The sequence below is a fragment of the Perognathus longimembris genome, chromosome 3, assembly GCF_023159225.1.
Source record: "Perognathus longimembris pacificus isolate PPM17 chromosome 3, ASM2315922v1, whole genome shotgun sequence".
Taxonomy (NCBI): domain Eukaryota; kingdom Metazoa; phylum Chordata; class Mammalia; order Rodentia; family Heteromyidae; genus Perognathus; species Perognathus longimembris.
The window spans coordinates 695691-720024 of record NC_063163.1 but is presented as its reverse complement, the minus strand read 5'-3'; the positions used below and the strand labels follow the sequence as shown (position 1 = coordinate 720024).

Sequence of the window (24334 nt, the reverse complement as noted above, 5' to 3'; positions counted from 1 at the left end):
TGTCTGATGCTACAGGCAGAGACATTGTCCGGAGTGCAGCTTGGCCCTGAAGGCCCCAGATGGTCTCTGAGAGCAGCAGTAACATGGCAGCCACCTAGCCCAGCCAACCTGGTCCTGTCCCCAGGGGGAGCCGGCTGAGACGTGCTGGCCGCCAGGCTCGCTGTGATGGAGCCACCTCGTCCCTTGGGCTGTGCACGCTTCTGCTAAAATCTGCTTTCCCTGAGGAGCCCCCCCTGGCCACGGAGAGCCGGAGGAGACAGCAAGCCGCCCGGTAAGCAGAAGGCCCATTGTGAGAGCGCTCCTGGGAGGACTTCCCAGCTCGACCTGTGCCCTGCTGCTCTGCTCAGCCTGGCCGTGGCCCCGCGGCAGCGGGCTGGGGACGGCACTGCTTTTCACGCCAGAGCCTTGAACTCCGAGGGGTTCCTACCTGGCCATGGCTGTGCTCAAGACCCCGTTCACTCTTACATCCCCCTCTCCTTCCCAACACAGGCTTCACGTGAAGCACGGCCTCCCTCGGGGGACTGATAACCCAGGGCACACGTGATTAAATACAAACGCAGGCCACACATCTCATGTATTGCTAAAGTCTCAAAAAATATATTCAAATAAATTTTTAGTATAGCTAATAATTCAAAAGCTACTGGATGGCATAATTTTAAGTGACTCTTAAAAAATGTCCCCACTAAAGCGTGGAGGGCTCAGGGGTGCCGAGAGCAGTAGGAACCGGTCCGTGCCGCCTGGCCTGACGCGTCGTCGTCCGGGTGTAGGGGGAGGTGGGGTGAGCCTCAGCCCTGCGCCAGCAGCGCTGCCCGGCAGCTCTCCCGGAGCCTGGAGATGGTCGTCATGGACAAGCTCCCCGGTTCTGAAAATATTTTCTGGAAGAGACAGGTAGATTAAAAAACAGGACGGCAAAGGCAGTAGGACACCACCTTCCCTGCCTGGTGACAGCAGCGTGGCAGACCAAAGGCGCCCACCCCGAGGCCCGCGCCCCGCCCCCCCAACCCAGCAGCTGCCCAAGCTCCCGCCCGCAGGAGGGCGCAGCCCATGCAGCCTCCGGCCAGTCACCGCCACTGGGGCCTTGGAGAGGGCGGAGGCACAGTGGAGTTTAGTTTTCAAGTCTCCACGCCTGGCTTGGTGAAGCCTCTGGCTGCCACCTGCAGGGGCAGGCGAGCTCCAGGAGACCCCAGCCTGGCCCGCCTGGCAGAAGACAGACCTGCCACCTGCCCTGTCTCGAGTCACGAGGCCACGGCAGCTGCCAGGGCCCACACTTGTCCTCACAAGAGCCTTGGCCCCGGCAGGACTGGGTTTTGAACTCAGGGCCGGGCACTCTACCCCTCCTCAGGGTGATCACAGCCAGCCCCCTGCCCCTCGCTGGAGACATAGCTGGTGGGCCTGGCAGTGCAGAGGATGAGGACACTGAGTGCTGTGGCCCGTGGTGGTGCCGAGGCTCCTTGCCTGCACACCGCACCCACAGTGGGGAGCCAGTCGGGGCCTTCCAGGCAGTGAGCTTGCTCCTGGCCGCTGGAATGCCACCCCTTCCCAGGCCTGACACCAATACCAGCTGCCCTCCCGGACCCCTGAGCAGGGCACCGTGGGGCAGTCGGCCAGGGACCTGTCGTGACTTCAGGATAAAAGTGAAAATGCGAAGCCAGCCTCAGGCTGTGGCCCGTCAGGTCTTGCTGTCAATCATTCCTGAGCAGGAACGAGCTCTGCTCTGGCTTCTCACCCTCCCCTCCAGCCTCACGGTCAGCAGGTACCAAGTCCACCACACGGCCTGCGTGGGGCTGGAGGCCAGCAGGTCCTCCCTGCACCGAGGCAGGAAGATGTCACCACCTCCAGTGGCAGGCAGGTCAGGAGGCCCAAGACCAGGCTCCAGAGGAGCCAAGAGGCCTCACCGCGGGCCTCACAACCCCCGGCAGGAAACCACGGGGCAGGTGGGGCGGCACCTGCCCTGCGGGTGGGCAGCGGCCACTGGTCCAAGCCGTGCTAAGAGAAGCATGGCGCTGCCTTGCTTTGGCTCCCAGGTTTAGGATGCATGAGGAGGAAGGAGACATGGTGACCCCTGGACTCCAGTCACTGGCCATGGCTTCAAGAGGCCCAGGGGCCCTGGGAAAGAGGGCGTCCCGGCAGAGGCCCAGGGGCAGGGCAGGGCAGGGCAGGGTCCCAGGCCTCACCTGCATAAACGTGTGGCACTCCATCACGAAGTCCCCTTTGGTGATCTGCTTGAACTTGTCACAGATGTCTGGAACGCTGTCTGCTTCCAGGATCAGCGCCTGGTGATGCTTAATCAAGGTGAGGGCCACTCGGAAGATGATTTTGGAGCCTTCATTGAACAAGCAGTCCCAGATTCGAAGCACGGTCTGTCGAGACACGGACGTGCGGGTCACCCGGGAGGCCTCCCGCCCGGTCGCAGGGCTGAGCGTGGCGCCCGCTCACCTCCACAGGCAGGACGTCCACGAACAGGCAGATGAACCAGCGAGACACCAGCAGCGTCCACAGCACGCCGTGGCCGTCCATCAGGGCCGCCACGGCCGGCAGCTTCATCCTCACCAGCTCGGCGAGGACCTCCTGGTCAGTCTTCAGGCCCAGCATGGCAGGGCTGTAGTAATCTGCCCGGTGGAGGGGAGAAGAGGAACCCGAGGCAATTCGCACCTCACTCCACCCGCTCCTCCCGGCACGGGGCCACCCCAGGAGAGGGAGAACGAAGCCACAGAGGGAGGGGCCGGGAAGGAGGCCGAGCCGAAGGTGGAGGTCAGGGGCCACCTGCTCCCGCCTCACTGGAGGTGGATGAAAACCTACAGGTGCAAGGCCGCCACTGGACATGCCACCCATCCATTCTCAGCAGTGCCGAGCCCAGAGCCAAATGGGTCGTCACGCGTCCACACATAAACACCCTCCGGGCGGGACTGACGGGGCACTGACCCAGACTGCGTCATGGATGGCACCTGCCGGTGCCTGAGGGCCCCCTCCCTGTGTGGCTCCAGACTGCAGGAGGGAGGGGAGGCGGGCATGGTGGAGGGGTGCCGCCGGGCCGCGCGCTCAGAAGCGGCTCTGCTGGTGAGCTCTGCGAGATGAGCGTTTACCACGACAAAAATAACACAAAGCACACTGCTTCTCTTGTTAAAAGACTGGGGCTGGGCTGAACTGGTAGAGTACCTGTCCCTGAGTTAAAAACCTCGCACTGCTAGGGAGAAAACACAACCACCACAAAAAAATGACGTCAAAGTAGACGTCTGCGTTTCCTACTACACGTTTGGCTTGTAGACGGGGTGCATTGCTACACAGTTTAATGCTTCAGAGAACTGGGGGAGTTATCCAGGTAATTGCCCACCCAATGAGAACATGTGATAGGCACACTGCACCCCAGCCACGCGCCCGGTCCACACGTGGAGTACATGTGCACACTGCACCCCAGCCACGCGCCCGGTCCACACGTGGAGTACATGTGCACACTGCACCCCAGCCACGCGCCCGGTCCACACGTGGAGTACATACGCACACTGCACCCCAGCCACGCGCCCGGTCCACACGTGGAGTACATGTGCACACTGCACCCCAGCCACGCGCCCGGTCCACACGTGGAGTACATGTGCACACTGCACCCCAGCCACGCGCCCGGTCCACACGTGGAGTACATACGCACACTGCACATGATCCACGCGCCCGGTCCACACGTGGAGTACATACGCACACTGCACCCCGGCCACGCGCCCGGTCCACACGTGGAGTACATGTGCACACTGCACCCCAGCCACGCGCCCGGTCCACACGTGGAGTACATGTGCACACTGCACATGATCCACGTGCCTAGTCCACACGTAGAGTACATGTGCACACTGCACCCCAGCCACGCGCCCGGTCCACACGTGGAGTACATACGCACACTGCACCCCAGCCACGTGCCCGGTCCACACGTGGAGTACATGTGCACACTGCACCCCAGCCACGCGCCCGGTCCACACGTGGAGTACATACGCACACTGCACATGATCCACGCGCCCGGTCCACATGTGGAGTACATGTGCACACTGCACCCCAGCCACGCGCCCGGTCCACACGTGGAGTACATGTGCACACTGCACCCCAGCCACGCGCCCGGTCCACACGTGGAGTACATACGCACACTGCACATGATCCACGCGCCCGGTCCACACGTGGAGTACATACGCACACTGCACCCCGGCCACGCGCCCGGTCCACACGTGGAGTACATGTGCACACTGCACCCCAGCCACGCGCCCGGTCCACACGTGGAGTACATGTGCACACTGCACATGATCCACGTGCCTAGTCCACACGTAGAGTACATGTGCACACTGCACCCCAGCCACGCGCCCGGTCCACACGTGGAGTACATACGCACACTGCACCCCAGCCACGTGCCCGGTCCACACGTGGAGTACATGTGCACACTGCACCCCAGCCACGCGCCCGGTCCACACGTGGAGTACATACGCACACTGCACATGATCCACGCGCCCGGTCCACATGTGGAGTACATGTGCACACTGCACCCCAGCCACGCGCCCGGTCCACACGTGGAGTACATGTGCACACTGCACCCCAGCCACGCGCCCGGTCCACACGTGGAGTACATACGCACACTGCACCCCGGCCACGCGCCCGGTCCACACGTGGAGTACATACGCACACTGCACATGATCCACGCGCCTGGTCCACACGTGGAGTACATGTGCACACTGCACCCCAGCCACGCGCCCGGTCCACACGTGGAGTACATGCGCACACTGCACACCAGCCACGCGCCCGGTCCACACGTGGAGTACATGTGCACACTGCACCCCAGCCACGCGCCCGGTCCACACGTGGAGTACATGTGCACACTGCACATGATCCACGTGCCTAGTCCACACGTAGAGTACATGTGCACACTGCACCCCAGCCACGCGCCCGGTCCACACGTGGAGTACATGTGCACACTGCACCCCAGCCACGCGCCCGGTCCACACGTGGAGTACATGTGCACACTGCACCCCAGCCACGCGCCCGGTCCACACGTGGAGTACATGCGCACACTGCACCCCAGCCACGCGCCCGGTCCACACGCGGAGTACATGCGCACACTGCACACCAGCCACGCGCCCGGTCCACACGTGGAGTACATGTGCACACTGCACCCCAGCCACGCGCCCGGTCCACACGTGGAGTACATGTGCACACTGCACATGATCCACGCGCCCGGTCCACACGTAGAGTACATGTGCACACTGCACCCCAGCCACGCGCCCGGTCCACACGCGGAGTACATGTGCACACTGCACCCCAGCCACGCGCCCGGTCCACACGCGGAGTACATGTGCACACTGCACCCCAGCCACGCGCCCGGTCCACACGTGGAGTACATGTGCACACTGCACCCCAGCCACGCGCCCGGTCCACACGTGGAGTACATACGCACACTGCACATGATCCACGTGCCTAGTCCACACGTGGAGTACATGTGCACACTGCACACCAGCCACGCGCCCGGTCCACACGTGGAGTACATGTGCACACTGCACCCCAGCCACGCGCCCGGTCCACACGTGGAGTACATGTGCACACTGCACCCCAGCCACGCGCCCGGTCCACACAGTGAAGCTGGTGATATTGACAGTCTCCGTTGGAAAAGAATCAATGAAAATACTGACACAAGGAGAGCAAGACCTGTCTTAAATTATATATCCTATTCTGCACCTGCCTCCCCACCTTCAGCAGTGAGTCTTCCCTCTTCCTCTAGCCCAAATCCCTTTGTTTTCGGTTTTGAGGCAAGGTTTCCCTGAGACAAGGCTGGTCCTCCGCTCTGACCCTTTTGCGTCAGCCTCCAGATGGCTGGGTCACGGCCGGGGCCTCCACTGGGACCTTTCTTCCTAACTGAGCACACTCCAGTGCAGCGGGGAGAGGGGAGGTTTGGGGGTTGTCAAGGCTCTGTGGTGGGAACAGGGCTGAGCGGAAGCTGAGGGGATTTGCAGTGCCACTCACTGTGACCTTGGCCCTATTACAGAGAAGCTTAGAACAGCTTCCAAAAATACTCACTAAACGCACCCTGACCTCCTCCAGGCTGAGTCAGACTCCCAGGAGAGGATTAACTTACAGCCACCTTGCCTCTCCACCCTCCTCCTGGACACACTCCTCGCATGTGAAAACCCAGGCAAGGAGCACCAAGAAGCTCGAGCAGGCTGGTCTGGGCTCCTGGAAAAGCCTGGTGTGCCCTCCCTCTCTCAGCCTCCGTAGCCTGTCGACTCAGCTCCGAGGCCATCCACCCTGTCAGCTCCTCACCATGCTCAGACACAGGCCCACCTGTCCCAGGACAGGTAGAGAAGTGAGCTCCAGCCCCCCAGGCCCTACATTCTGGAGTCGCAGTCAGGGCTGCCGTCCGGAGTGGCTGCTGTGTTTCCCATGTATGAATGACATGACAGGCACACACACACCATTTCATCGCCTAAATCAGCATCATGGGGACAACTCACTCAGCATGCTGGGGCCTGCTGAAGGAGGAAAGAGGTACAGGAAAAGGAATGGAGAGTGGGAGGGGAGGAGGGGAGGGAGGGAGAGTCGCAATGCTCTCTCTGCTATCTGGAAACAGATGAGAGCAACACTGCTGGGCACAGGGGTGGCTACAGGCCTGGAACCCCCCCCTCCCCCAAAGTCAGGCCTGCTCTCCCTGCAACCCCTGCTGTGCCCTGGGCATGGCCTGAGACCCGCAAGCAGACCCCAGTCCTCACCCAGCTCGGAGCTCTCCTATGGGCAGCTCCTGTCCTCAGGAGCAGTCCCGAGGTCTCAGCCACCCACGTGGGGCCTTCTTCACCCAAACCCTGACCCCTTCCCTGGAAACTGCACACAGGGAGAACAATGGACCCATGAGGACACTTCCTGTGCCTTCAGTGGACCCCTGACCCCAGAATCCAGCCGGCAGCTCAGAGATGTCACACTGTTCTGGCTACAGGAGGACAAAGGGAGATGTGACATGCCCCACCCCCATGTCCCTCCTCAGCCCCCGGCCACTGGAGCCAAAGGTCTCAGAGAACCAGCAGGTGCAGGCAGAGCCTAAGAAACAGGGGCCCACACACACAGAGCTTCCTCCTGCCAGCAAGAGCAGCGCTCAGCTCCAACCCTGGAAGGGGATGACATGACACCAGGCTTGAAGCAGCGCCCCCTCTGAGACAGATGCAACACGAGAAGAGGCCACGTCCACAGAGCGTCCAGCACCGAGTGTGGCTCTAAGGGCCAAGCTCCTGGGACTCAGCTCATGGGATCTGATTTGAAAGGGGCTCCTGACCCGGGGATGGGTCAAGGCCAGCAGGACGGCTAAACCAGCCACACCCAGGACCCAGAAGCTCCCTCCCTGGCCTGACCAGCAGAGTCCAGCCCATACTTGGCAGAGACCAACAGGACACAGAGCCCACTCTACGCTCCTACACGTAGGTGTGGAGCTACAGTCTACTGAAGGGGCCTGGCCAGTGGCTCACACCTGTAATCCTAGCCACTCAGGAGGTGGCAATCTGAGGGTTGAGCTTCAAAGCCAGCCCACGCAGGAAAGTCTTTTGTGAAACTCTTATCTCCCACTAAGCACCAGAAGAGTCTGGAAGCAGAGCTGTGGCTCAAGTGGTAGAGCACTAGGCCTTGAGCAGAAGAGCTCAGGGATAGCATCCAGGTTGAGTTCAAGCCCAGGAACTGACAAAAACAAAACCAACAGAACAGGCCTTCGTGGCCTCTACATGGCAGGCCTGCTGACTTGTGCGAGGCTACTTCTGTGACTAGCAATTCGTTTCCCTAATTGCAAGGAAAGAAAACCAAGTGCAACCGGTTTTTCAAGTCGGGCAATTCATCCAGGGCTCACATGGTGCTCCTGGGAAGTGCCAAGTCCAAGCAAGAAGCAAGTGAAGTTGGTGGCGAGGGACGAGCAGGCAGGGACTCTGTGGGCAGATGCAGGGAGGAGGAGGGAGGGCAGGGACTGTGTGGGCAGGTGCAGGGAGGGGGAGGGAGGGCAGGGACTGTGTGGGCAGGTGCAGGGAGGAGGAGGGAGGGCAGGGACTGTGTGGGCAGGTGCAGGGAGGAGGGAGGGCAGGGACTGTGTGGGCAGGTGCAGGGAGGAGGAGGGAGGGCAGGGACTGTGTGGGCAGGTGCAGGGAGGAGGAGGGAGGGCAGGGACTGTGTGGGCAGGTGCAGGGAGGAGGAGGGAGGGCAGGGCCATACAGGAATCTGTCCCCAGAGATGCACCCATCCACACCCCTCCACTTGAAAGCACAAAGTCTCCATTGGCACAGTGACCCCATGACCATGGAAGGCACCACAGAAGAGCAGGATGAGACTTGGAGACCCTCCAAGCCTGCTGAGCCATCACCTGCCCTCCTGTGAACTGGGGCAAGATCATCGTGGGAGCCAAGCAAAGTCCTGTCACAGGCGTGGAGACCCACGGGAACAGGCTGGCCACGTGTGGAGGCCACGGATGGAGAAGGGGATGAGGCTTCAGGGGGGAGGCCTGGGCTGCCCTGCGGTGAACCCAGCCCAGGCCTAGTTGGTGGGTTCCACGGCTCCCCCTTCCCTGGTGAGGCCCCTCCTGCATGGAACGGGGCTGATGCCTCCGTCACTTCTCAGGACGGTGGCCGCGTGGAATGTGTCGAGCTCCGCTGACAGCCCCCTGTTGTGGGAACTCGTGTCCTCACCCCTGGAGAACGTAGTCCTCACATGTCCCGCTCCAATCCTGGGGCGTGTTCTCACCGGACCCTGCTCCCCTGCATTCCTTTGTCAGACTTTTAGGAACTTTTTCTTTTATTTTTTGGTGGTGCTGGGGCTTGGACTCAGAACTGGAGGCCTGTGCTTGCTAGGCAGGCGCTCCACCACTAGAGCTGGGGCCCCAGCCCCTTGGATATTTTGAAAGTAGAGCTCCTCTCTCTCTGTGCCCCAGCTGGTCTGGACTTCAGTCTTCCTACGTGCACTTCCCGCAGTCACGTGGGTTCTGTCTTCAGCATAGCAAGCTCTACTCTGGGTCCCGTGGGCTCTGTCTTCAGCGTGGCAAGCTCTACTCTGGGTCCCGTGGGTTCTGTCTTCAGCGTGGCAAGCTCTACTCTGGGTCCCGTGGGTTCTGTCTTCAGCGTGGCAAGCTCTACTCTGGGTCCCGTGGGTTCTGTCTTCAGCGTGGCAAGCTCTACTCTGGGTCCCGTGGGTTCTGTCTTCAGCGTGGCAAGCTCTACTCTGGGTCCCGTGGGTTCTGTCTTCAGCGTGGCAAGCTCTACTCTGGGTCCCGTGGGCTCTGTCTTCAGCATGGCAAGCTCTACTCTGGGTCCCGTGGGTTCTGTCTTCAGCGTGGCAAGCTCTACTCTGGGTCCCGTGGGCTCTGTCTTCAGCATGGCAAGCTCTACTCTGGGTCTGGTGGGTTCTGTCTTCAGCGTGGCAAGCTCTACTCTGGGTCCCGTGGGTTCTGTCTTCAGCGTGGCAAGCTCTACTCTGGGTCTGGTGGGTTCTGTCTTCAGCGTGGCAAGCTCTACTCTGGGTCTGGTGGGTTCTGTCTTCAGCGTGGCAAGCTCTACTCTGGGTCTGGTGGGTTCTGTCTTCAGCGTGGCAAGCTCTACCTCTGGGTCCCGTGGGCTCTGTCTTCAGCATACCAAGCTCTACCTCTGGGTCTGGTGGGCTCTGTCTTCAGCGTGGCAAGCTCTACCTCTGGGTCTCATGGGCTCTGTCTTCAGCGTGGCAAGCTCTACCTCTGGGTCCCGTGGGCTCTGTCTTCAGCGTGGCAAGCTCTACCTCTGGGTCCCGTGGGCTCTGTCTTCAGCATACCAAGCTCTACCTCTGGGTCTGGTGGGCTCTGTCTTCAGCGTGGCAAGCTCTACCTCTGGGTCTCATGGGCTCTGTCTTCAGCGTGGCAAGCTCTACCTCTGGGTCCCGTGGATTCTATCTTCAGTGTGGCAATGGTTGAAAAGAGTGTGTGCCATTCAGCTGTCTGAGGATTAACTGAGATGTGTCTGCAGTTTGACTGCAGCCAGGAACATACTGTAGGCCTGAGAGGTGGCAGCTAAAGCCATATAACCCTGAGTTTGTTTGTGGGTTTTTGTCTTTTACTAGTGCTGGGGGGCTTGAACTCAGGAGTCTGGCCACTGTCCTGGGCTTCTTTTGCTCAAGGTTCACACTATCAATTGAGCCACAGCACCACATCCGGCTTTTTCTAAGTAGTTTTTTGGAGATAGGAGTCTCACAGACTTTCCTGCTCAGGCTTGGTTTGGACTGTGGTCCTCAGATATCAGCCTCCTGAGTAGCTAAGCTGGGATGACAGGCGTGAGGCACTGGCTGTAGCTTCTCTCTGAGTTTTAAACACCCATTCCCCAGCACCAAGCCCCAGTCCCATTCCCCAGCACCACAGTCTGGCTGGGAAGGGCAGAAGCCACTGCCACCCAAGGGCTCTCCCACAGAAGGTCTCTGGCCAAAGGGACCCGGGCTGCACTCACAGCCTGCACTGGGCTTTACTACAACTAGTGGGTCCTGTTACTAACAAAGAGAAAAGTAGAAGGATCTGAAAAGAGTGAATTTTACTCTAAAAAGTGGTCATCTGTGATGAAGCAGTGCTGAGTGGCATCTTAGCCCTGTTCACAAATGTGAGGAAAGCCGGCCGGGATTGGGATTCCAGGGCAGCAGGCTCCACCCATAGGGACAGGCATCCATGGGCCCAGCACAGCCGGGGTGACTGAAGCCCCCCACTGAGGCTCACTGTTGAACTGCTCTACCTCCACTCACTGGGAACCTGAGATTCTTACCCTCAGCTACCAAAGGAGTGACCCATGTCCTCACTACTCAATGGGGCAGTCAACCATTGTGTGCGCGCGCGTGCCCTGACACGTGTGGGCCTGGGAGGACGGGGACCCAGGACCGTGCTGACACGTGTGGGCCTTACATCCTTGCACAGCTCTTCTGCTCAAGGCAGGAGCGCGTCCACTTGAGCCACACTAGAGCTTCCAGCTTTTTCTTGGTTTGCTGGGGCTAAGAGTCTCACAGGCTTTCCTGCCCGGGATGGCTTGAACCATGACTCTCATAGCTGTGCCCCTGAGTACTCAGGATCACAGCGTGAGCCAGGATGCCCTGCCCCAGCTGACCGGCTGGATAACAGTGGAAGCGGCAGTGCAGGGCTCAGTAGGATCGTCAACATACCGGGGAGTATTCTTCCAACGAGGGCATCCAAGAGCCAGAAAGACTCCTCCTCATTCTTCGTTATAAGAATCAGATATCCTGCTATGAAATTCATTCCCTGAAACAGGAAAAATTGAAACAAGATTTAGTCTTCCACCACGACCCTGCGACTGTCAAGCTGCTAACTGCTAGATTTCCGGTTCTTCTCTTCTTCCCTGAAACTTGCAGGACTCTGGAGCAACCTCCTGCTAGAAGTAAAGGCTTGCCGTCTAAGTTTTTGTGTTTAGACAGCTTACATAAAGTGAAGAATAAATGAACAGTTAAGAGAACCCTCCGAGGGCTGGGAGTATGGCCTAGTGGCAAGAGTGCTTGCCTCATATTCATGAAGCCCTGGGTTCGATTCCCCAGCACCACATATATAGAAAATGGCCAGAAGTGGTGCTGTGGCTCAAGTGGTAGAGTGCTAGCCTTGAGCAAAGAGTAGCCAGGGACAGTGCTCAGGCCCTGAGTTCAAGGCCAAGGACTGACAAAAAAAAAAAAAGAGAGAGAGAGAGAGAGAGAGAGAGAACCCTCTGGAATTAGAGGCACCACTCAGCAGGAAAATACCTGCCTGGCAAATGAGAAGTCCTGAATTCAAACCCTAGCACCAGGCACCCGTACACACACACACCTTTGAATGCTACCTGTAATTCTAAACCAGAGACCAGAATCTTCTCCACCAGTTGTGACCCACAACAGGTCACCACCGTGGCAAGTCCTTCACACAGCAGGGCCAGTGTTGAGACTCAGTGAACTGAAGCTGCAGGGGAGATCACGGCATTGTGATGGGGACATGGCAAAGAGAGTGAGGGCTGTGGAGCTGGAGGGAACCCTAGTGTGGGCCAGGAAGCCGACTGGGCCTGGGGACCGTGCTGACGTGTGGGCCTGGGGAGGATGGTGACCTGGGACCGTGCGGACATGGAAGCTCATGTGGACACTGACCCCATGATCAAAAGCAGAGCCTAAAGCCAGGCGTGGGGTGCCCAACCCTAGTCAAAGACTGGGGGAGGAGGATCACAAGAATGAGGCCAGTCCAAGCTACATAGACATCTGGTCTCAAAAAGAAAAGACTGGGAGCCTGACTCAAGTAATGGAGTGCTGCCTAGCAAGCACTGAGACCAAAGAAAAAGGTCAGGGGCTGGGAATGTGGCCTAATGGTAAAGTGCTCGCCTGGTATACATGAAGCCCCGGGCTCCATTCCTCAGCACCACATATATAGAAAAAGCCGGAAGTGGCGCTGTGGCTCAAGGGGTAGAGTGCTAGCCTTGAGTAAAAGCAGCTCAGGGACAGGGCTCAGGCCCTGAGTTCAAGTCACAGGACTGGATAAAAAGGTCAAAGCTCTCTCTGTATCTACGTCCATGTGGCTGATGGTTGAGGCAGCTGCAGGAAGGCCACAGGCTGTGCCTCTGATCTTGGAGGTGACCCTGCTTTGCTATGTGAGCCCTGGAGTTGTGTCCTCACCTGGAGGAGTGCACAGCGGGGCAAAGGGGGGGGGGGAGTACTTCCAGGGCGTCCCAGACTGCTGATCACAGTAGTTATGCAGAGAAGACTAAAGCAAACACCAAACTTGGAGCTGACAGGCTTTGTCCACTTGCCTACCTCCATGGGTCCTTAAGTCCCTGCCTTCCCAGGCTGCTCTGCCAGCCGTGTCAGACTGAGTCCCCCAGAGGATGGGGGACACCCACACCTCACTCACAACAGCTTGCTCTCAGGATCCACTCTTTGCTAGGGATTCAGCACATCAGGAACCTGAACAGTATAGGTGGGAAGGTCAGAAAAGGCACCAGGCAGCCCACACTGTGGTGATCCACACACTATGGTGATCCACCCACTGCAGTGATCCACACACCGTGGTGGTCTACACACCGCGGTGATCCACGCGGTGATTCACACACTGCAGTAGTCCACACACCATGGTGATCCACACGCTACGGTGATCTACAAACCGCGGTGATCCATACACCATGGTGGTCCACACGCCGTGGTGGTCCACACGCCGTGGTGATCCACACACTGTGGTGATCCACACACTGTAATGACCTATATACTTCCTGGTCCACACACTTTGATGACTCACACACTGCAGTGATCTACACACTAAGGTGATCTACACACTGCAGTAATCCACACATCGTGGTGGTCTACACACCATGGTGATCCACACACCGTGGTGATTCACACACTGCAGTAGTCCACACACTGTGGAGATCTACACACTACGGTGATCCACAAACCACGGTGATCCATACACCACGGTGGTCCACACACCGCGGTGATTCACATGCCACTGTGATCCACACGCCACGGTGATTCACATGCCACAGGGATCCACATGCCACAGGGATCCACACGCTACGGTGATCCACACACTACAGTGACCTATACACTTTCTGGTCCACACACTGTGATGACTCACACACTGTGGTGATCTACACACTGTGGTGATCCACACGCTGCAGAGATCCACACACTGTGGTGATCCACACACTGCGGTGATCCACACACTGTGATGACCCGGTCCACACACTGTGATGACTCACACACTGCAATGATCCACACACTGCAGTGACCTACACCTTGTCCTGCTCAATTGCCCAGCATGGGGCCCAGTGGCCTGACTAGGTGTTTCTGGAGCTCTCACTTGTTACCTGGATAAACTTCCTGGTTGCTGGTGCCATTCAAGTCCTCTCATCATTAAGTAGCCTTGGCCACAGGCACCTGAGGTGTGTGAGGCCCACAGCCCAGCACAAGGACAGTCACTGTCCACTCCTAACACAGTACCAACCTCTGTTCACAACTCGAGGACAGTCAGCACCTGAGGCTGCCACTATGCACTGGGCTATGTCTGCATGCTATGCTAGAGGTCTGGCCTCACCGGACAGCACCCCACACCGCCTGGACTCACCGAACAGCACCACACAGTCTGGCCTCACCTAACAGCACCCCATACTGCCTGGACTTTCACCTGACTGCACCCCACACTGTCTGGCCTCACCGGACAGCACCCCACACCGCCTGGACTCACCGGACAGCACCCCACACCGCCTGGACTCACCAAACAGCACCCCACACTGTCTGGCCTCACCTGACAGCACCCCATACTGCCTGGACTTTCACCTGACTGCACCCCACACTGTCTGGCCTCACCTGACAGCACCTCAAACTGCCTAGACTCACCTGACAGCATCCCACACTGCCTGGACTTTCACCTGACTGTACCCCACACCACCTGGACTCACCTGACAGCACCCTACACCGCCTGGACTCACCTAAATGTACCCCACACTGTCTGGCTTCACCTGACTGCGCCCTCACCACCTGGAATCTCACCTGACAGCACCCCATGCCGCCTAGACTCACCTAACTATACCCCACAGCGCCTGGACTCACCTAACTGCACCCCACACTGCCTGGACTCACCTGGCAGTACCCTACGCTTTGATTGTGAAGCCCGTAGGCCAGCAGCACGTTGTGCAGGGCGCTCTGTAGACAGGGCTCGGCCGTCTTCCGGAACCTTACGTTGTCTGGGAATGTCCTGTTCAGGTCTGCAGGGAAATTCAGCAAAGGTTGCCATTCAGCCGCTGGGCACTCCTGAGGGTGGGGACACTGGTTCTGTCCGGGTCCCAGAAGAGCTTCCACACCCTGGCTGCCAGCATCGTCCTGGCCCACCCTCCCTGTGCGTGAGCACAGCTGAGTGCAGCCCAGGCAACGGCATGCGGCCAGGAAGGCAGAAGCAGAGGCAGGCCCCAGGATCAGAGACAGCAGAGCAGCCTTCTCAGAGCCGCAGGCCTCGCAGTCTACTTACACCCTGGCTGCATCAGCACCGCCCTCAGACAGGGCTCCTAACCTGAGGGCCGAGGATGGCAGGCAGAAACTGCACATGAACTATGGGCAGCTTCCTAAATACACTGAGCCTCCTCCCTTCAGAAATAAGATGACAAAGCTGAACACCAGAAACTAAACAAACTGACCTTATCAGAGCCTCCCTGCTCTGCCTCTTCCTGCTTGTGTAGGGTTCAGGCTCCCACCACACCCTCCCCTCCCAAGATCCAAACACACTTCTGGAATTTGAGAGACTCAATGCGGAATTGTCCATGGGATGACGGCATCCTTACTCTTCCAAGCCATACAGACTTGGACTCCCCCTGGCCATGAGAGGCACCCTCTCCTGTCTTTCTACAGGACAGGAAAAAACCAGGAGGACTGTGGCTGGCAGTGACACTTTGTCTGCATGAAGGTGGCTCTGCATGAGAAGTCCCACCACGTGGTCTCTATAAAATAGCTGATAGCCAGTGCCAGCAGCTCACACCTATAATCCTTACTATTCCAGGAGGCTGAGATCTGAGGATCACAACTCAAAACCAGTCTGACAAAAAAGTGAGATTCTTTTTTTGTTTTGTTTTTTGTTTTTTTGCCAGTCCTGGGCCTTGGACTCAGGGCCTGAGCACTGTCCCTGGCTTCCTTTTTGCTCAAGGCTAGCACTCGGCCACTTGAGCCACAGCGCCACTTCTGGCCATTTTCTGTATATGTGGTGCTGGGGAATCGAACCCAGGGCTTCATGTATACGAGGCGAGCTCTCTTGCCACTAGGCCATATTCCCAGCCCAAAAGTGGGATTCTTATCTCCAATTAACCACCAAAAATCTAGAAGTGTAGCTGTGGTTCAACTGGTAGAGCCACAAAATTCAGCCAAAAAGCTGAGGGACAGCACCCAGGCTGAGTTCAGTCCCCAGGATGGACGGACGCACGGACACACACACTTTATCTGGATGCTCAAAAAACTAAACAGAGCTAGCGTATGACCCACCTTCCTGTGCCTGGGCACACACACCCAGAGGGACCACAGCGGGGACTGTGACGAGATGGCTCAGTGCTCACTGGTACATGGGCAAGTAAAGGGGTCCACACAGGACAGCACGCAGCCTCGCAAAGGGGGGAAAGACCGCTGCGTGGGGATGGACCACGTCAGCTCTGATTGTCCCCCCAAAGACAATTCCAAATTAAAATCCATGGGCGTGGCCACACCCCAGGCCTGCACCCCAGCCATGGGGGCCCCAGCTGCCCACCTGTCCTGATGGCCTCCTCCAAGCTGGGATTCCTCTCTCCCCGGAGCAGCTGGCGGTAGTGGCCAGGGTGCTGGTCCATCCGTGCCTGGGCTCCACTGACGGCCATCCAGACGCGGGCCCGGTGCTCCAGCGGGATCCCCTTCCGGACGTAGCGCTTCACTGAAACGCGAGGACGGCGTGAGCGCGGACGCCGGAGGGCCGGGGCTCCTCACGCCAGCCCCCGGCCCGGGCGCCGGCCGCCCCCGGCCGGGAGGTGGAGGGCCGAAGCCTTGCAAGTCCTCACCAACACTGACGCAGGCTCCAAGGATGCTCCAAAAGCACCTGTCAGGTACAGCCACGCGGCCGCGCGGCCACGGGGGGGCGGGGCTGGAGGGCGCCTTTGTATCCTCCCTGACCAGTGGCCCTGGGGCTCCGCGCCGCCACGGGAGGCCCGAGGCCCTGCGCGCCGCTCCACGCCTGCGCGCTCCACGCCTGAACGGGAGGCCCGAGGCCCTGCGTGCTCCGCACCTGCGCGCTCCACGCTAGAACGTGAGGCCCGAGGCCCTGCGCACTCCACTCCGGAACGTGAGGCCCAAGGCCCGGTGCGCTCCACACCTGCGCGCTCCAAGCAGCCACATGAGGCCCGAGGCCCTGCGCGCTCCACGCCGCAACGTGAGGCCCGAGGCCCTGCGCACTCCGCACCTGCGCACTCCACGCCAGAACGTGAGGCCCTACGCACCACTCTGTGCCTGCGCGCTCCACGCCAGAACGTGAGGCCCGAGGCCCTGCGCGCTCCACGCCAGAACGTGAGGCCCGAGGCCCGGTGCGCTCCACACCTGCGCGCTCCACGCCGCAACGTGAGGCCCGAGGCCCTGCGCGCTCCACGCCGCAACGTGAGGCCCGAGGCCCTGCGCGCTCCACGCCGCAACGTGAGGCCCGAGGCCCTGCGCGCTCCACGCCAGAACGGGAGGCCCGAGGCCCTGCGCGCTCCACGCCGCAACGTGAGGCCCGAGGCCCTACGCACCACTCTGCGCCTGCGCGCTCCACGCCGCAACGTGAGGCCCGAGGCCCTGCGCGCTCCACGGCGGAACCTAAGGCTGAGGCCCCGCGCCCTCGCGCCCCACGGCGGAACGCGAGGCCTGAGGCTGGGAGGCCTGAGCCCCCAGGCCTGCTCGGGAAGACTCAGCCCCAGGCGCACCGTGTGGACAGCAGAGCCAGCCGGGGCGCGGTAAGGGGGCGGAGCGGCCTGTGGTATGTGCGAGGCTCGGGGTGCCATCCCCAGCACCCCGAACGAGGCAGCGACCTCCAGAGGGCGAGAGGGGCCCCGTGCCGGGGACGCGGGGACGGGCCCTCCAGTGCCCGGGAGCTGCCCGCACCGCAGCCCGGGCCCGCGGCCCCCGGGCCGGTGACCTCGGAGGACCCTGCACACCGGGCCCAGGCACTGGTCCTCCCGAGGTGTGGGCGGGCCTAGGCAGGACCAGCTGCCCTGTGCACACAGATGGGGCGGGGGGCGGGGTGGGGGGCAGAGCCCAGGGGACCAGGGCCGGGTAACGCAGGCCCTAGTTTTGCTGTGGCTCTGTGTTCAGGACTAATTTTTTTTATTTTTTTGGCCAGTCCTGGGGCTTGGACTCAGGGCCTGAGCACCGTCCCTGGCTTCCTCTTGTTCAAGGCCAGCACTCGGCCACCTGAGCCACAGCGCCACCTCTGGCCTTTTCTGTATATGTGGTGCTGGGGAATCGAACCCAGGGCCTCATGTATACGGGGCAAGCGCTCTTCCCAGCCCTCAGGGCTAATCTTGTAGAGGAGTTTTCATTGAAAACAAATAGGTGGGAAATGAGTCGTTTTAAAGTAAGTATCAGAAGCCAAAAGCCAAGAGCTGGCTCAACTAATAACCAAGTCATCTACACAGAAGAAAAAGGGTTGGAAGATCAGCCTTCTTGTTCATTATACTAAGCCCAGGACTGCTCCCCAGGGGCTGCAAAGCAGGCCACACATCAATGTTCAAAGTGCTGTTTTCCTTTGAGATTACATTATAAAGCCTAATATCTTACCGTAAACCACAATTTAGAGAGTTATAATTTGGACATTAAAGGGGGTGGAGGTGCCCATAGAGGTGAGGGTACAGGAAGCCTTGGGGAAAGGAGTTCTGCTCTCATGAAGACGCTGAGACCATCCTGTCTCTTACCTTGTTGCTGTTTGGATATAAAGTGTTCTGGTCAGCCATGTGCTCAGCTCCCACAGCGCAAGACAACAGGAAAACCTACCACTGCCCAGAACCTTCACACTGTGAATCAAACTAAAGCCCTTGTCCTCGTGAGGTGAGCAGCTACATCACCCGGAGTCCACCACAGCAACAGAACAGACTTGCATCACCCGGAGTCCACCACAGCCACAAGACAGATAGATCTGCATCACCCAGAGTCCACCACAGCCACAGACCAGACAGACCTGCATCCCCCGGAGTCCACCATAGCTACAGGAAAGACAGACAGACCTGCATCACCCGGAGTCCACCACAGCCACAGCACAGACAGAACTGCATCAACCGGAGTTCACCAAAGCCACAGAACAGACCTGTATCACCCGGAGTCCACCACAGCCACAGCACAGACAGACCTGCATCACCCGGAGTCCACCACAGCCACAGGACAGACAGACCTGCACCCCCCGGAGTACACCACAGCCACAGGACGGACAGACCTGCATCACCCGGAGTCCACCACAGCCACAGGACGGACAGACCTGCATCACCCGGAGTCTACCACAGCCACAGAACAGACCTGCATCACCCGGAGTCCACCACAGCCACAGGACAGACAGACCTGCACCCCCCGGAGTCCACCACAGCCACAGCACAGACAGACCTGCATCACCCTGCGTCCATCCCAGCCACAGGACAGACAGACCTGCATCACCCGGAGTCTACCACAGCCACAGAACAGACCTGCATCACCCGGAGTCCACCACAGCCACAGAACAGACCTGCATCACCCGGAGTCCACCACAGCCACAGCACAGACAGGCCTGCATCACCCGGAGTCCACCACAGCCACAGCACAGACAGACCTGCATCACCCTGCGTCCATCCCAGCCACAGGACAGACAGACCTGCATCACCCGGAGTCTACCACAGCCACAGGACAGACAGACCTGCATCACCCGGAGTCCACCACAGCCACAGGACACACAGACCTGCATCACCTAGAGTCCACCACAGCCACAGCACAGACAGACCTGCATCACCCAGAGTCCACAACAGCCACAGGACAGACAGACCTGCATCCCCCGGAGTCCACCACAGCCACAGAACGGACAGACCTGCATCCCCCGGAGTCCACCACAGCCACAGAACGGACAGGCCTGCATCACCCTGCGTCCATCCCAGCCACAGGACAGACCTGCATCACCCTGCGTCCATCCCAGCCACAGGACAGACCTGCATCACCCGGTGTTCACCACAGCCACAGGACACACAGACCTGCATCACCCAGAGTCCACCACAGCCACAGGACAGACAGACCTGCATCACCCGGAGTCCACCACAGCCACAGACCAGACAGACCTGCATCACCCTGCGTCCATCCCAGCCACAGGACAGACAGACCTGCATCACCCGGAGTCCACCACAGCCACAGAACGGACAGACCTGCATCACCCGGAGTCCACCACAGCCACAGGACAGACAGACCTGCATCACCCAGAGTCCACCACAGCCACAGGACAGATAGACCTGCATCACCCGGAGTCCACCACAGCCACAGAACGGACAGGCCTGCATCACCCTGCGTCCATCCCAGCCACAGGACAGACCTGCATCACCCTGCGTCCATCCCAGCCACAGGACAGACCTGCATCACCCGGTGTTCACCACAGCCACAGGACACACAGACCTGCATCACCCAGAGTCCACCACAGCCACAGAACAGACAGACCTGCATCACCCGGAGTCCACCACAGCCACAGGACAGACAGACCTGCACCCCCCGGAGTCCACCACAGCCACAAGACAGATAGATCTGCATCACCCAGAGTCCACCACAGCCACAGGACAGACAGACCTGCATCACCCGGAGTCCACCACAGCCATAGGACAGACCTGCATCACCCGGAGTCCACCACAGCCACAGGACAGACAGACATGCATCACCCTGCGTCCATGCCAGCCACCATGGTCTCCTGCCCTCTAGGCCAAGCAGAGTGATTGTGCCTCTGAGTGAGTGTGTGCACACCTGTGTTTGTGTGTGTATCTATGTGCATGTCTGCTCCTGGGGGACCACTAAGCAAGGTCCCTATGGGTCCCCAAAGGAGCCTGGAGGGGGGGGAGAAACAACTTTTTTTTTTTGTATGATTGAAATGTTTACTGTGTGCAAAGTTAGGTTTTTCAGTAGCTACATAGCACTTTTTAAAGTTAAAAGACCAGTCAACTTTTATGAATAAAATGGAGAAAGTCGCTGTCGGTGCTCCCTGGACCCTGCTAGCCGTGGAGGGCACGGGAGTGCCAGGTGCACTTGTAGGACACACAGAGGATATCTACTGCGGGCTCTGTAAGGCAAAGACCCTCCTCAGACTCCCCCAGCATCTCACCAAGCCGGAGGCCTGCCAGTGCCGGGTGGAGCCCGGGGGGTCAGCAAGGCTGGACCTCCTTCCTGGAGCTTCCACGTCGGAGACCAGCCTCCTGCACCCGGTCCTTACCCCAAGTACTTGCTGCACCCCGGGTGCCACTCCGACTCCTGAACGTCTTCAAGAGCCAGAGTTTGCTCTTGGCTGGCCGTGTATGGCGGCCTGGGCACCTCCAGCCGTTGGTGCGGCACAGAGCCCTCTGCTTCCTCTCTGCCCTCCCCACACCTCTAATACACGGTCCCCCAGCTCTCTGTACCCCTAGTGCAGCCACCCCTAGAGCTCCTGCCGTGGGAGGCGGCTCCCTGGCACGCTCCGCCCGAGCCCTCCGCGCCCTGCCAGGGGCAGCATTGCGGCACCAGGGGGACAGCTCATTCACTATTCAGTAAACATGATGTCCCTGTCCAGCCCAGCCAGGGTTCCAGGACTCAGCAGTCAGGGGGCAGGAAGGGGTCTCTGCATCTTTCTAGAAGGCAAAAGGAATGACTTAACTTTAACTAGTTGTGCTGCTTAGGGAAGCACCATGCGGGCACCTGGTGAGGGTCTGGGGAGGGGGAGGGTTTGCCACAAGCATGGACTCAAGGCCGGGGCCCCTAGTTGTGCATGATGCCAGCATGGAACGGGTAACCCCGAGCCTCCGAGAGAGTGAGTCCCACGGGGAGGTGACAGCCCAGGGGCTCCGGAAGAGCCCTACAGGGAGACGACAGGCGTGCAGGCTCCGCTCGCAGCTCCAACTTCCCCGACAGGACACCTTCTGCTCAGAAGGCACCAGGGACTTTGCCCCGCCGGAGGAAGAAGGCTGGGACGGGCCGTGGGCGGGGCAGGGATTAGCGGAGCTGGGATGGGCCGTGCTGGGAAGGGCTGGGATGGGCGGCTGGATCTGGTCATGGGGCTCCGGGACTCGTGGCCGGCCACCCCGCCCAGGCGGGGCCCCAGGCGCCAAGGCCACAGGGTCTCCGGCCCCCCCCCCCCCCAGGGTCCCGCAGGGGCCTGGCTCACCGGTCCCGCTCCTCCGGAAGGCCCCGCTCCCCCGCAGGAGCCGGGCCCACTTAATGGCCCTGTGGGTGAGGACCCCCAGGTAGGAAGAGAAGAACTCCTCGTAGGCAGCGTAGTCGAAGTCTTCCGGCCTCTCGAAGCCGTAGGCGTCCACCCTGCGGCGGGAAAACCGGCTTCCAGGCTAGAGGCCCCTCCACGGGTCCGCGCGCGCCCCATGCTCCCTCCCCGCGCGCCCCCTGCTCCCTCCCCCCGCGCCCCCGGCCCCTCCACGGGTCCCCGCGCGCCCCCTGCTCCCTCCCCGCGCGCCCCCGGCCCCTCCACGGGTCCCCGCGCGCCCCCTGCTCCCTCCCCGCGCGCCCCCGGCCCCTCCGCGCGTCCCCGCGCGCAGCCCTGCTCCCTCCACGCGCGCCCGCGTCCCCGTGCGCCCCCTGCTCCCTCCCCGCGCGCCCTGGGCCCCTCCACAAGCGCAGCCCTGCTCCCTCCCCGCGCGCCCCCGGCCCCTCCACGGGTCCCCGCGCGCCCCCTGCTCCCTCCCCCGCGCGCCCCCGGCCCCTCCGCGCGTCCCCGCGCGCAGCCCTGCTCCCTCCACGCGCGCCCGCGTCCCCGTGCGCCCCCTGCTCCCTCCCCGCGCGCCCCGGGCCCCTCCACAAGCGCAGCCCTGCTCCCTCCCCGCGCGCCCCCGGCCCCTCCACGGGTCCCCGCGCGCCCCCTGCTCCCTCCCCGCGCGCCCACGGCCCCTCCACGCGTCCCCGTGCGCCCCTTGCTCCCTCCCCGCGCGCCCACGGCCCCTCCACGGGTCCCCGCGCGCCCCCTGCTCCCTCCCCGCGCACCCCCGGCCCCTCCGCGCGTCCCCGCTAGCAGCCCTGCTCCCTCCCCGCGCGCCCCCGGCCCCTCCACGCGCGCAGCCCTGCTCCCTCCACGCGCGCCCCCGGCCCCTCCACGCGCGCAGCCCTGCTCCCTCCACGCGTCCCCGCGCGCCCCCTGCTCCCTCCACGCGCGCCCCCTGCTCCCTCCACGCGCGCCCCCGGCCCCTCCACGCGCGCCCCCTGCTCCCTCCCCGCGTCCCCGCGCGCCCCCACGCGCTCCTCCGGCGCCCACAGCCTCTTCCCTCCCTCTGGCTTCTCTCCGTCCCCTCCCCCGACACTCGCGGCGCGCGCCCCGCGCTCCGCACCCACCTGGGCACCCGTGCCCGCGCCGCCCGCGCGCGCTCCTCGGACTCCATGCGGGGATGGGCGGCGGCCCCGACCCGCACACCGGAGCCCCGGGCAGCGCGGGACCCGGGGACGCCGGGAGTCCGGGGCTCGCGAGTCCTTCCGGCGGGGCGGGGCCTGGCAGGTGGATCTGTGGGCGGGGCCGGCGCGGAGGGGCGGGAGATTGGCGGGTGGGCGTGGCCTGCCGGGGGAGGGCGGGGCGCGGGCTTGGGTGGGCGGGGCGCGGGCTTGGGTGGGCGGGGCGCGGGCTTGGGAGGGCGGGGCGCGGGCTTGGGAGGGCGGGGCGCGGGCTTGGGAGGACGGGGCGCGGGCTGGGGTGGGCGGGGCCGCGGGCCGGAGCGAGTGCGGCGCCCGGGGCGGCGGCCGGGAGCCCGGGCGGGGAGGGAGGCGGGGAGGGAGGCGGCCTGTCCGGCCCGGCGCGCGCTCCCCGCGGCCCCGCCCGGGGGGGACGTCGGCTTCTCCGGGCTTCCTCAGCTCCCCGCCGGCCCCGCGAGTCTGAGGCGCCCCGTTCCCGGCTCTCCAAACGCGGGGGACCCGAGACGTGGAGGGGGCGGGGGCGGGGGGGCGGCGTCCAGCCTCCTCCGGGACGGGCCGAGGCTCCCGCAGCTGCGGCCGGCGGGGCTTCCGTGCTCCGCCTCCCCCGCGAGGGGCTCGTGCCTCCCGGGGTCCCAGCCGGCCGGCGCCCCGGGCCCGGGCCCGGGATGGGGCGCCCTGGGAGCACGCGGGCGCCGTGCGCGCGCGGCGGGCGGGGCTGCCGGGAGCCGGAGGGGCGGCGGCCGGACCCGGAGCCGGCGGGGCCCCCCCTCCCCAGGGGCGCCCGGAGAGGGCTGCGCCCTGGCGTCCCGCAGCCGCGGGGCCCCGGCCCCTGAGCCGCCCCCCCCGACGGCCGGGCTGTGGGGGAGCTCACCCGCCTCGGGCCTCCAGCCCTCCCCTCCCCTCCCGCCCCTGCCAAACCCGGGGGTAAAGAGAGAGAGGTGCCCGGCAGCCGGGCCACAGCACACGGGCGGGCTGAGCTTCCCGGCCAGGCCGCCCCCCCCCAGCTCAAATCCCCGGGCAGGCCCCCAACAGTCAGGACTGGCGAGGAGGGGACGAGGGTGAGAGGCCCGAGGTGGCCGGAGCCGACCGTCGCGGTCCGTGGTCGGTCTCAGCCACCCCGGGGGGCTGGCAGACGTGGAGGGCCCGCGGCCGCCCCCGCGCCTCGGGGGGAGCCTGTCCCCAGGGCTTCCGGTCCGGATTCAACCCGAAGCCCTGGGCGCTCGCCCTGCACCGGCCGTGACAGAACGCAGAGGACCGTGTCCTTCCTACAGCA

The 24334-nt window shown here is 62.0% G+C and overlaps 1 protein-coding gene across 2 annotated transcripts; it reads right to left on the bottom strand.

Moving 5' to 3' along the window:
- Positions 1-566: 566 nt before the first annotated feature.
- Positions 567-23117, bottom strand: Grtp1 (growth hormone regulated TBC protein 1). Of its 2 annotated transcripts, XM_048341062.1 has the most exons (8): positions 22990-23117; positions 21818-21969; positions 16223-16381; positions 14578-14702; positions 11140-11236; positions 2437-2609; positions 2175-2360; positions 696-875 (listed from the first exon to the last, which is right to left on the bottom strand). In XM_048341062.1, the coding sequence occupies exons 1-8, from the start codon at positions 23034-23036 to the stop codon at positions 786-788; spliced, it is 1029 nt and encodes a 342-aa protein (XP_048197019.1). In that variant the 5' UTR covers positions 23037-23117; the 3' UTR covers positions 696-785. The 2 variants fall into 2 exon arrangements, with proteins under 2 accessions (XP_048197020.1, XP_048197019.1); XM_048341063.1 differs by lacking the exons at positions 2175-2360; positions 2437-2609 and having other exon boundaries at positions 567-875.
- Positions 23118-24334: the final 1217 nt, after the last annotated feature.

Excerpts from the sequence above, each read along its gene's own strand:
- Grtp1 (XM_048341062.1), bottom strand. The coding sequence starts at position 23,036 with ATGGAGTCCGAGGAGCGCGCGCGGGCGGCGCGGGCACGGGTGCCCAG. Across the intron at positions 11,237-14,577 it reads AAAGCGTAGGGTACTGCCAG|GGAATGAATTTCATAGCAGG; the intron begins GTGAGTCCAGGC and ends TTCCTGTTTCAG. Across the intron at positions 2,610-11,139 it reads CGTTGGAAGAATACTCCCCG|ATTACTACAGCCCTGCCATG; the intron begins GTATGTTGACGA and ends TCCACCGGGCAG.